Consider the following 13101-nt stretch of genomic DNA (forward strand, 5'->3'; position numbering starts at 1 on the left):
CGATAAAGAATTTTAGGCACTATATTCTCTATGAAAAGGTGATATTCTTTACGAAGGCGGAAGGACTTAGACTATTGATGAACAAGTTTCAACAGCTTGACTATTTAGCAAAGTGGTTAATCACTTTGCAAGAGTTTGATTATGAGATTAGGAGTAAGCCACCGAAGCTACAAGGTATTGTGGAATGCCTTGTGGATTTCGAGGAGCCAAAGAAAATTATGACTTAAGGAAGTGGCATTGAAGGTCTATTCAAAATCGATACAACTTCCATTCCTTCTTGCTATGCAGCAATTATGTATTATCTATCTACAGGGGGATTTGGGGCTACTTTATCAAAGCTTGAGAAGAGAAAGATTAAGCAACAAGCTCTACACTTTTTGTTTATAGTGGGTGTATTGTATCAGAGAGGTATAGATGACATTTATCGCCATTGTGTAGTACCTGATGAGGTACCATTCATGCTTGAGGAATGCCATGATTCAGCATGTGGGGGACATTTTGCTGGATGGCCTACTGCCCAGAAATCTCTCCGTGCTAGCTATTGGTGGCCATCGATTTTCCAGGATGCTTTCTGTTATGTTCAGTGTTGTGATGTCTGTCAAGGACACGATGCTAGGGAGAATCGCAAGTGACCTCTAAACCCTATTTTGATTACATTACACTTTGAAAAATGGGGTATCAATTTTGTGGGACCAATATACTCTTCATCGACTATGTGTAAGCGGTATATTATTGTAGTGATAGACTACTTTACAAAGTGGTCTAAAGCTTGAGCAACGGTGAATAATAATGCTAAGGAAACGGCTAGTTTCATCATGGAGAAAATTGTTTGTCATTTTGGTCCACCTAAGGAGAGAGTGTCTGATCAAGGGACACACCTCTTGAACAAGGTTATAGTAGCCTTGACAGAAGCTTTGAAGATTAAGCACAATAAAACTACCCCGTATAATCCTCAAGCCAATGGCCAAGTTTTGAGTATGAATAAATAGCTTGTCAGAATCTTATTTGAGATAATATTTGAAAGCAAGCGCAATTGGGATAAAAAATTGTATGTGGCGGTGTGGGCTTACAATATGACATAGAGCTGCCCACTCTATGCACTTTGCCCTCAATCATTCATTTGGAGAGGCAGAAGCATTGCAAGAATGAGTTGTTTCTTTGGCATATCTTGATAAAATTCGATTGTTGCAGGCTTTTATTACATCAAGAAGTAGGGAAGAAGCGAATGAAAGCCCTTCACGACCTAAATTGGGCTAAGAAGTATAAATTTGTGAAGGGTTAGTTTGGTGTTGTACTATGATGCTCACAGTGAATTATTAGAACCCAAGTGGGATGGACCATACAAAATTGTATGTTTAGGAAAGAATGGCTCTACAACCCTTTTAGCATATTTTCAGGGGGGGTAGAGTTTAAGAATAAAGTTAACTTTAATAAGCTGAATCCTTACTATGTGTAAGGGTTGACGTTGGGCTTGGTGCCTGTGCAGGTCCTTCATGATTAAACTTTAACATGCAGTAGAAGGTACCAAGACGATCGGATGGGAAGAATCATTCCTTATCTTGAGCATCCGTATTTTGAGCAATGTTACCACCAAGTTCATCAAGGTATTAAGTGGCAAGACGAATCTTTCACGTGGGAGATTAAGGTCTAGAATCTTCATGCCTTGATTTTATCAGGGGGTAGAGTGAGAGTTGTTCTTGTGCTTTATTGAGTTTTTTTGTAGCAGCTTGATGCTTTTTATGGTTTTTGTTTGTGCAGATCAATTCATGGGATTTGACAAACTGAGTCACCCTATCCCCTAGTCACCAATGAGACCGGATTTTTAGAGCCCATTTTGAAGCAGAAAAAAGGCCTGAAAAGCGCAAAATACCAATTTTACATGTAAAATGAAAAAAATTGCGGATCGATGAGCTAGAGTTTCCCTAGATGGATTTTGATGCTATGAACGCAACACAAGTCTTGGTTCGTCGATCGGAGTCTGTTTGACCCCCCATTTAATCCCTGCAAGGTTTCGCATTATGAAGCAACTATGAGATCTGGGAGCCAAAAAGTGCGTGACGAAAACCAACTTATAGATTTTGACATTACGAAGCCAGTCTTCTAGTCTGTTCGTGAATCGGAGTTCGTTCAGGCCTCTATTTGACAAAAAACCCATTCAACCAAGTGTGAACACAAAAGTTGGAACTAGTTTTTTTCAAAGTTAAAGTATAAGCTTGGTTTTAGCCTGGAAATGAAAACACACAACATTTCATGAAACTTGGGGGTGGAGGGGTGAGACATCGTTTTTTTTTGTGCCCCAAAAATGCGATTTTTTAATGATTTTCCTATTGTTGATCATCAAAGGCAGGCTCCGGGCCATGAGATCTTTGTTTTCCTCACCATCTATCACTCCGAACCGATCAAAAAATAATACGTTAATTGAAGAGATTTGATTTTAGTGTTTCTCTCTCCTCTCTCCTCTCTCCTCTTGTTGTATATTCTCATAGATTAGTGTATGAGAGAAGGGGGTGGTGGGCTGAGATGGAAGATTTTGATCATGCGATGATGGAGAGCAAAAAGACGCATAAATCAAGGTTGGATGGATCGTCAATGGCTGTTGAAGAGCATCAGCATGCCTCCAATTTCGAAATACGTACGTCATAAGGCGCAATTTTTTTTAGTAAGTCATAGATTTCATTATTTTATGATAAATTTTGATTGAACATGGTTGGAAATTATTGTATTTGGTTGCCAATGTTCTGATTTATCAGCCACGTTGAAGTAATCAAGAAAAATTAGTCGTACAATCATTTTATGCTAAACACACAAAACTTGCGACTATGCAATTTAAGGGAAATTATGTGTTTTTGGGGGTTTTGTCGTACGTATGCTATTCCTATGGGTTGAAATAAAATAAGAAAATCAATAAGATCAATTAATCAAAACCAGTAAATCAATAACTATCAGTAATTTTCTATAAATAAATAGCAAAAATAAGAAAAAAATAAAAAATAGATTTTTTGCATCCAAAAAATAAGATTTATGTTTGTGAATGTATGATAAAGCTGAAGCATGAGGTTTAGCCTCAGTTCAGCCCTATTTCTATGTTAAAGTGTGTGCTTATGTGGTGTATAACACCAATATGTCTAGGGACTCCATCTAAGGAGTGTGGGGAAGAATTATCCATTGGACTACGAACCATACAAACACAAAGTTCTTAGATGCTCCTGGCCATCGCGAGGCTGTGTGTGAGGTGGTTTGACGTGAGTAGTAGAGGCCCGGGCTAGTGCCATAGAGCCAATGTCAAGCCCGTTTCAGGTCCCAACATTGGGGTATCCATGAGTGCTCTTCAACTTGTATACCCAGTTGCATGGCAAAGCACGTTTTCTACTAGGCAAAGGAATCAAATCCCACATATGATTTTTTTGTAGTGAGTTATACTTTGACTGCATAGCCCCTCTCCCAAGAGTAACTACCACCTCTACACATGACCTCATCATAGGTTAGAGGCTCACTAGTATCTATCACCATAACATAATCGATAGAGGGTGCATACCAATCTATCTCTAGCAGACCACTATAGAACAGGTTGGCGTGTATCTTCTGACTAACATCATAGTCCTTGGCCACTAGAGCATCAACTACTACAAGCTATCTAGCTAGTTGTATAGTAAAAGGAGGCTCCTCTTGAAATATCACCCTATATATCTCAATGACCTACTCAAGAAGCTTATGAATTTTCTCCTCATGGAAGAAAACATCATGGCTGCAAATGATCTTCGGAGCCTATGGATCCCAGAGGCATTAGCCCATCTCATCTGCATCCCCATAACCAAGAAAGATGTGTTTCACAAACTTAGGATCCAACTTATTATGCTTGTCCTTGGGAACATGACAGAAAGCCTCACAACCAAAGATATGCAAATGAGAATATGATAGAGATTTTCCAAACCAAACCTCATTGGGAACCTGATAGTTAAGAGCAGTGCAAGGGGATTGATTAATCATATGTATGGCAATAGTAATTGCCTCATCCCAAAAGTGTTGTGGCAAGCTTGCGTTGCTAAGCATACTATGAACTCACTCCTGAATTATCCTATTCATGCGCTCAAACATACCATTTTGGGGTGGATTGTACAAGACAGTCGACTAATGCTTCATAACCCTCTCATCACAAAACTACTCAAAGGCTTTAGATACATGCTCTCCCACATTGTCATATCATAGGCATTTCAGCACATATACCCCTAGATTGGTTCTCAACAAGAGCAAGCCAACATTGAAATGTAGCCAAGACTTTCGATTTCTTCTTGACGGGGTATGCCTATACCTTATCCAAGAAATCATCGATGAAAGTAATAAAATACTTCACACCACCTAAAGACTTGTAGGGCATAGGTCCATAAACATCAGAATGAGCAAGAGCCACATGCTTACCTAGGCGTATAATGCCAGATTTCTTACATGAACTGCAGATCTGCCTACCGTAAAGACAATAATCACAATAGTAAAAACGCTTATAGTCAAGGGACAAAATATACTACAAGTGAGTAAGTATTTTCATTCCCTTTAGTGAGATATGTCCAATGTGATGATGCCATGACGATACATGTGGTATTATAGCCACTACTAAAATATGGTTGATAGATCCAAATACAAGTAAGGGATAAAGAGTGCTAGACTTGGCACCTCGTGCTAGGACAAGACTCACATAGGTAAGCTTTCATGAGTAATTACCAAAAGATACAACATAACCTGCATCATCTAGCCATCCAACCAAAAGTAGGCTTTTAGTTAAAGCTCGAACATGGCGTACATCATGCAAAGTAAATATACAGCCTGAAGGAAGCACTCTCGATGGGTGACATGAAATAAAGCCCCATCAACCAACATTGAGCATAGGTACTAGACCCCAGGCATCAATGCAAAACATCAAGAGAAGAAGTTGCAAGTATGTAGTCATCATCAAAATTAGTCTGCACCACATTAATCTCTTCAATCTTGCCACTGGACTTGCTAGGGATAATGTTGTGATCATCATTCTTTTCTTGCACTTTACCCTTTCCCTTTTCCTTGTGCTTGACATCATGTATTTTATGGCATTGTGACTGAATATGACCCTGCTTGCCACAATAGTGACAAGTCAATACTGACTTACAACCATGCGACTTACTACGAGACTATCCACGTGATTGAGAATAAGACTTCTAAGACTATCTTTCACAGCAACCATTATTACTCCTACCATTATTTCCTCTGATTGTCAAAGCATGAGAGGTGTAGGAGGCATCTATAATCTTTCTATTAGCCTCTTGGTTCAAGAGTACACCCACTACACTTGCAATTTCATCCCATTAGTAGACATATTTGCACATATAGTAGTACAAAATGTATCCCATGACTCAACCAATGTAACCAACAAGAACAAGGGAGGAAGATTGTCCTTAAATTCAATACCCTACGAAGATAAGTGATTGAAAATAGAATGAAACTCGTTTAAGAAAGAAAGCATGGAAGTTCCCTCCTTCATATGAAGGTCCATCAGTAACTTCAGCCAATACATATGAGAGGCAGGGCTCTGCTTATCATAGACATTACGAAACTTATCCCATAGCTGCCAGATGATCTACCCACCAGAGACAACATTATAGTAAACCTACTTAGAGATTGGCAAAATGATTGTAGATTTACATAACTCATCTAGTTCAGCCCAATCCTCTGCATCAAAGCATTCTAGCTTTACACCCTATGTCTCAATGGAGCCTGCTTGATTTGTGCCTTTCAACAACTATAATTTGTGGCATCCAAATTGTCAATATTGAAGATAGCAATGACATTCGATGCACTTGCCATAATGTAAGAAACAAGCACAATCCAAGACAAATTGACTACTGTAGATGAGAGCAAAATAGTCCAAAAAGTATAGCCAAGTGAGTATCTAACAGAGAAAAAACTATAAAGAGTAGAGAGAACTGCCAAATACACAATTGACTAAGCAAGTGTAAAGATGGTCAATACATAGCCAAGTAAGATGAATACATCATTGGCAACAACCTAATAGAGATAGATGCCAACTCAAAGCATGAATCAAATCATCCCACTAGGCAACAATTGAATCCAAATAGCATCCAAAGAGCATAGACAGAACTCAACTGAGTTCCACGGTCTCACTAAAGTAAGATCAATTGCATAAACCCAAGGCTCTACTCAAATGCAAAGTATCCAAAGTAGTGCAAGTAACTCCCACTAGAACAAAATTGAATGCCAAATGAGCAATACAAGCTCAAAACATCAAGTACATAGCCTTTCAAGCATCCAAGATACATGAAGCATAAGCCAAGAGCATAAGTCCCAATAGAGTCTTCAAGCCCATACTTGCGTAAGCCACTGAAGTAACAAAGGCATGTAGCCACAGTCAACATGAATGACATCAAGCTCAAAATTGAGGGGCTCAACAGCATCCCATAGCATATTTGAGTGCATAGACCAATGCTAAGCATCAATATGTTTATATGACACAGCCGAATGACATCCAGGAGCAATAGGCATAAAACTTCCCTTTGTAAAAGCTTGTTGTCCACAATATTACAACAATGGAATAACCTCTAAAATATGAGATAAATGAGCTCAATGCAAGCCATAAAACATCTTAAGACATCAAGCAAGCATCCTCCAATGATCTCAACATCATAGCATGAGTAAATGAGCATAAGTGAAGCTCTCAAAGTGGTTCAATGGTTGTCCTTGTTTTATGATAGTAGGCTACCTTGAGTATCCACACACAAACTAAAGTTCAAAAGCTCAAAGATTAATGTCAATGTCAATGACCAATGCCAAGAGTGACTAAGATGAGTACCAAGTGTCTAATGAGTGTCTAGGAGCTAGTGCAAATCACGCTGCGTTGGCTTCCCTACCTGCTAGTCCTACTCCTCAATATTGAGGCTTAAACACTAATGAAAAATGTCCTTTGCACCCCTGGAGCAAGCCTCAATAGGCAAGAACAAGCCATGTGGAAGATAGAGCTCAATGCATACTGCAGGGTGAAGAAGCCATGGCTACCATGAGTGAAATGCTGTAGGTATTCATCACAAGCTAAGAAGAATGCCAAGGAAGCTCCTAAGTGTAATGGCTCTGATACTAGTTGAAGGGAGAACCCTGACTGGAAGCACATGAGCACCTAATAATGGACAAAGTTGCAAGTTCTCTAGGGAAATGGTTGCCATTGGATCTTAGAGCTTCCAATTGACTATTTAGATTTGAATGGAGGGAGAATGGGTAATCTAAAGATAGATGAGCCTTCATGCTTGTAAGTAAATCATTAGAGAGACAAGGGCCGATACCAAGTCCTCAACAAATAGGACCTTTGAGCTTGTTACAAGCATTTTTCTTCAACATCTTACTACATTCACACACATAAGATTGTGTACTAGGTTCCAAGGTCTACCTAATGTGCATGGATTACCTCCCATAGAACCTAGCTTGGATTTATCCTTTTACACAAGGAATACATTGTAATGCATGGGTTGCCATCCATTATCATATGTATCTTTGTGATGTAAACAATAGAATGATAATCATACTTTAGTTTGCACAAACTAGAAATTTATACTTTGTGTGATTTAGGGACCTCTCAAATCTTATGCACAACCTTTCCAAAAGGAGGATCCTTAGATGAAACCATATTAGCACACCCTTTGACATGTGTTCCAACTATGGTAACAATTGAGTTTGCAATAGTGAAAATTTACATCTCAATGTGTATTGGAAATACTTACTTCAATCCTCTTTCTGTCACACAAAGTGGTGATAAAATTCTAAGGTCATGTAGACTAAAGTATCTTTACTTGGGAGCTAGATTTGATAGATCCCTACCTATGTTGGATCATCTTTATGCATGAATTAATGTCTTATTTGTGTTGACCATGTGTGAAATACTTCATCAAACTCTAATAAAATTTATGGTCTACATAGGGCTTACCACTTCAATTGTAGATTTCGAACTTATTACACATGGTAAGGTACTAGACTAAACCTTGTAGAGATTTCATTCAACATGAATGAGGTGAACTATGATTATGCTCTTTGTTAATCAGATATATGCGCTTGAAGTTCCAACTTTTACCTTCTTGGCATTACATAAAATTTATTAGTTTGACATGGTATGACATTCAATTTTTTTCATTGGCATACGTTTAAAAAAGTAATGTTTGTACTTAATGTTAGTTCTTAAGTGCTATTTTCAAAAATATAGACTCAAAGGCTGCACTTTAGCAATGGCAATGGTTTAATGAGGTGATAACAATAGTTACCTTAATATCTTTTCGATTAGATTATGGTTGTTGCAAAGTGCAATTTTGCTTTTATGATATTCTGCAACAACAGGAAATCTTTTGAATTCCTGGACTGATACCCTTGATTGCAAGTGTTCTCTATGTTTTGCATTGTACAATATGAATGGATTGTACAACCAAATCCTCGTAAATTGCACCTATTATTAATTTTGATAGTTGTCGAGCAATGGAGATGCAAGAGAGGTTCTGGAAAGCAACAGGGGCTCTAATACCACATTGCAAAATGGAAAAGAGTGAAGAGACGACACTCTCCCCATGAAGCTATGGTACATGCAGAACAAAACAGACAACCATATTGAGGCGTGAGAATCGAATCGACGAAGCACTTCAGACCAAGGAACTTTAGACAACAAATTATGGCCTAAAAGTTCTGACCCTTACAAAGACAGTTTAGGAATGCCAACAAGAAAAATAAGTTGGTTAAATAATGTTTTCTACTGACAACTTCACATAGCTGAAACTTTCCTTGGTACTGATATAAAAAGATTAAACTAATGTTTTGAAGTTTCAAATACCAATTTAATTACAGAACCAACAACATTCTGCAAAGGTCCAAAAGAGCTACAAGATGAGCTCGTACGACCGAACAAAGACTCATGATTAGCTGTTGTAACGAGTTCATGACCATTATTCTTGGCATAAAACCATCATTGTCAACCGGAGAGTCTTGCACCATGTACAATGAATTTGGCAAAAGATAATTACAGCTTAAGTATTACTAACCTTCTCTGACCCAAAAAACAAGGCTCCCATACAAATAATAGAGAGCCTACAACAGGTAGATCATGCTCAACTTGTCTTATTTGAGGTCTCACAAATCATTGAGTAAGGAGTAATTACCAATGATTGACCATTTCACAACCCAACAGCTAGATCGCATGGATGATGTCACGGGTCGTTTTGATTAATCATCATGCTTGCAGAGAACTGAATGCACTAGTAAGTTACAACAAGCTCACACCTGTTCTGGCATGAATAACCTTATGAGGATATCTGAGCAAAAGAACTCAAGATTATCAGCTTTCCAAGGCCATCCTCACAGACGACAGGAGGACCCAAGAAGACATCCAGCTCAATGAAGCAGGCACGAATGGTATATCACACTAGAATGTTGAGAGAACAGAAGCACCAATCCATGCTAAGGGAGATGCTGAAGAAGCTGAGCCTTTCATAGTGCAAACTCTCTCTAATGTCGGGATATAACATTACTTCCCCTTTTTAGTTACAGCATCAGCATCCGCACTGATATTCTTACTAGAGCGGTTATACTTCATGTGGCTCTTTACAAGATGGCCTGCAGCTAAAGCCGACATAAGACTCAATTCACCAGCAAGAACTGCAGCTGCAATAAGCATTGCCAAGGATCGAGCATTGGCCCCTGGTGAATCAGTATTAGAGCCTTTAACTCCAAGCAGGTTCAAACAGGCAGCCTGAGATGCTAGCTGTGTGCCACCACCAATGGTCCCCACCTGCAGATAGAACACTGTTACATGACCTAGATCTGCATGGTGTGAATTTTGCACACATATAGGAAAATGAGCTTCGAACTAACCTCGATGGAGGGCATAGTCACAGAAATGTGTAAATCATGCCCCTCATTTATCGCCTCCATCATTGTCATACACTGGGAACTTTCCACATTCTGTGCTGGATCTTGGCCTGTTGCGATGAAGATGGCCGTTACAATATTTGAAGCATGGGCGTTGAAACCTCCCAATGAGCCAGCAATGGCAGATCCAGCTAGGTTTTTCAGCACGTTAAGCTCCACTAAGGCAGGCACAGTGGTTTTCAACACTTTTGCTACCACATCCCCTTTGATGACAGCTTCACATACAACAGATTTTCCACGTCCCTCAATCCAATTAACAGCTGTTGCCTTCTTATCAGCACAATAATTACCTGTAGACAGCAGACGCTCCCATTACAAAACCATCTTAATGCCATTTTCATACATATCTGCAAGGCAGAAAGCTTAGCATACCTGAGATGCTTACAATCTCCATATCAGCAAATTCATGTTGGAGATGCTCCAAAACGTTTTGGACACCCTTTGACACCATGTTCATGCCCATTGCATCCCCCGTTGAGCACATAAAGCGCATATAAAGATTGCGGCCTGCTAATGCACACTGAATCTTTTGAAGCCTTGCAAATCTGCTGGTCCTGTTCCATGATGAACAGAGAAAGAAAACTTAAATTTGAGGTTCAGGAAGCTTCTTCATTTACAAAATAATAGAACTTGTCACTTTATGGATGGCCTTCCATAGTTGATCATTGCAGGCCAATTTGTGAAAATATGCATTGCAGTTAGAGTCTACTACCACCTATGGTATGCAGCAAGCTTCCCAATACACTTGAAATCAGTGAGGATGTGTACCTTTGTCCTACAAAGCTGTGCATAAGTATGTGATTCAGAAAATGAGAAATCAAATTACCTATTGAACACTATGGAAAGTCTGTCCAGATTGTTCAAATCTTCCACATAGAACTTCAACTCTGCAGCACGTTGTGCACTTGAAAAGCGCACGACAGGAGCCCTTGTCATTCCATCTTGAAGAATGATGCTTGAGGAACCTCCTGACAGGTGGATTGCTTTGCATCCTCTGTTTGTACTTGCAACTAGGCATCCCTCAGTTGTAGCCATAGGAACCATGTACTCAATACCATTCATAAGAAGAGGTCCTGCAACCCCTACTGGAATTTGAACATACCCAATAACCATTTCACAGCATTGCCCCAAAACGGATTTATAATCAAAGCCCAATAAGGGAAGATCTGCTAATGACTTGTTTGTCATCAGTTCGATAGCCCTCTTTCTTACTATTGCAGCTCTTTCACAATTCCCAAGCTCTGCTTCAAGGGAATGTGAGGCTACCGCACCATTACTAACTGCAGCTGCAATTTCTTCATCACTGTTGTCCGTAAGAATCTGGCCTTTCAGCCGTGCTTGAGGCTTCTTAAGAGGAACCGGAGGTGGCAAGGGGCTTTCAGGATGCCGTATTAACATGTCCCTTTCATCCCCGAAATCCCAAGGGCCTTTTCCTATAAAGTTTTGCACATGCTCTATGCCAAAGAAACCCAGCAGATAGATGCACGATGCAATCTGTGCAAAAACAGCTATCATTTCACCAAAGCTCAAGATATGCAGAGGTGAGGATGCCTTCTTCTTCTCACCCCACCTTTTCAAAAGGAAGTAGGAAGCCACAAAGAAGAGTATAAAGAACACTTTGTTAGTCAAGCTAACTGGCAGTGGGAGTGCATCCGACGCACGGATTTTAATGGGTACTGCCTTATTTCTCGTCATTGGTTTGTCGCAATCATCCTCCCGATAAGTGTATTCTGCACCCATGCTGCCTGATGCTTGTATGAAGGATGACTGTTGGGACTGATCAACGATCTTCGGTCTATACAATCTTCACAATTCTGATTGTGGTTAAGATATGCCTGTATCATTGAATGTGCCAACAAGGGTGACAAAGATGGATGAGACCCAGTAATCTAAGAAGGGAGGTAAAAGAAAACAGCACGAGAATCATGAAGTTTTCCAGGCAGATGGAACCTTGCATTTTGGGAAAAATCATGGGTACTCTAAAGTACAACATCCAGAAAATTGGAGGAAGATACTTGATTGAATATATATGAGTTGATGTTGAATAGTAAGTATTGCCAAATTTAAGACTATCAGAAACAATAGCATGGTGCTCAAGCATTGTCAAGATACAATCAAAACACATTGCGTAGCATCCGCCAAAGAGTGTGTTAGTTAAACCCATGCAGAAATAAAACCTGCACTGAACAATAAATATGATGGAAATCATTTTTGAAATTGCACTCGATGAAACAGTATGAGCATTCATTAGACAATAAAATTCGCGCTAAATTTTTTGGGTATGGAGGACAGTACATGCATTGATCAGAGATCGGATAACGAAAATAGTTGTAAAACAGTAGATGCATTGATCAGACAATAAAAATAGTTGTAGCTTCCGTAGTCAATAAAATAGCAAATGCATTGCTCGCAGAGAGAGCAAAACATGATAGAGAGGAGGAAATCATGCAGCAAGTGTGCAGCAGCAGACAGTCGAAACCGCGCGGTCGGTAACATTACCTCGAATCTCGAAAAACCTTCAGTTTGATTGCAGGGCAAGCAACCTCGAAGTGAGAAAAAATGTCAGTTTGATTGCAGGGCAAGCAAGAGTGTAGACAAGGAGGGCAGCCCACGACGAGGAAATGCACAAGAAGCCTGTGCGTCGAAATGGGTCTTGCTCGTCTCGAGGCTTATGGAAACGGATCGTGCTCGTATCAAGGCTAACTGCATGTAACTGCAGGGATTCTGTGCCTTGACGGGGCGCCAGAGAGGAAAGGAGAAGCCCTCTGAATCTCTGATATATTTTTTTCCTTGGTTTTGCTCGTCTAAATGTGGTCTTTTACGGGAAAGGCAAGGGTAGACATCTGGGCTGCGAGCCTTAGATATATAGGCACAGAGCGAGAGAGACACACACACATACAGACACAGACACAGACACAGAGAGAGAGAGAGAGAGAGCGCGTGGGATTCTCCCATAACGCCCTTTAAACTTCGAAGCCACCACCCTTTTAGACCCGCCATTAACTAAGTCAAATAAACAATCACATCCCCTCCTTTTATTGATCCTGTGCATATGCAATTAATTAAGTCAAATACCAATACACCCCCCCCCCCCCCCCCCAATTTACTTAGACTTCTTTTAGTGTCTCGTATTTATACATATCACACATGCCTTTCAAATTC

General features: G+C 39.8%; 1 protein-coding gene across 1 annotated transcript; it reads right to left on the reverse strand.

Moving 5' to 3' along the window:
• Positions 1 to 8903: 8903 nt before the first annotated feature.
• On the reverse strand, positions 8904 to 12890 carry LOC148019888 (3-hydroxy-3-methylglutaryl coenzyme A reductase 1-like). Its single transcript, XM_087700081.1, has 5 exons — positions 12439 to 12890; positions 10766 to 11774; positions 10312 to 10493; positions 9883 to 10229; positions 8904 to 9799 (listed from the first exon to the last, which is right to left on the reverse strand). The coding sequence occupies exons 2-5, from the start codon at positions 11677 to 11679 to the stop codon at positions 9536 to 9538; spliced, it is 1707 nt and encodes a 568-aa protein (XP_087556207.1). The 5' UTR covers positions 11680 to 11774; positions 12439 to 12890; the 3' UTR covers positions 8904 to 9535.
• Between the last annotated feature and the right edge of the window lie 211 nt (positions 12891 to 13101).

Source organism: Lygodium microphyllum, chromosome 19 (assembly GCF_053477565.2).
Source record: "Lygodium microphyllum isolate KBCC chromosome 19, Lygodium_microphyllum_v1.1.10, whole genome shotgun sequence".
Lineage (NCBI taxonomy): Eukaryota > Viridiplantae > Streptophyta > Polypodiopsida > Schizaeales > Lygodiaceae > Lygodium > Lygodium microphyllum.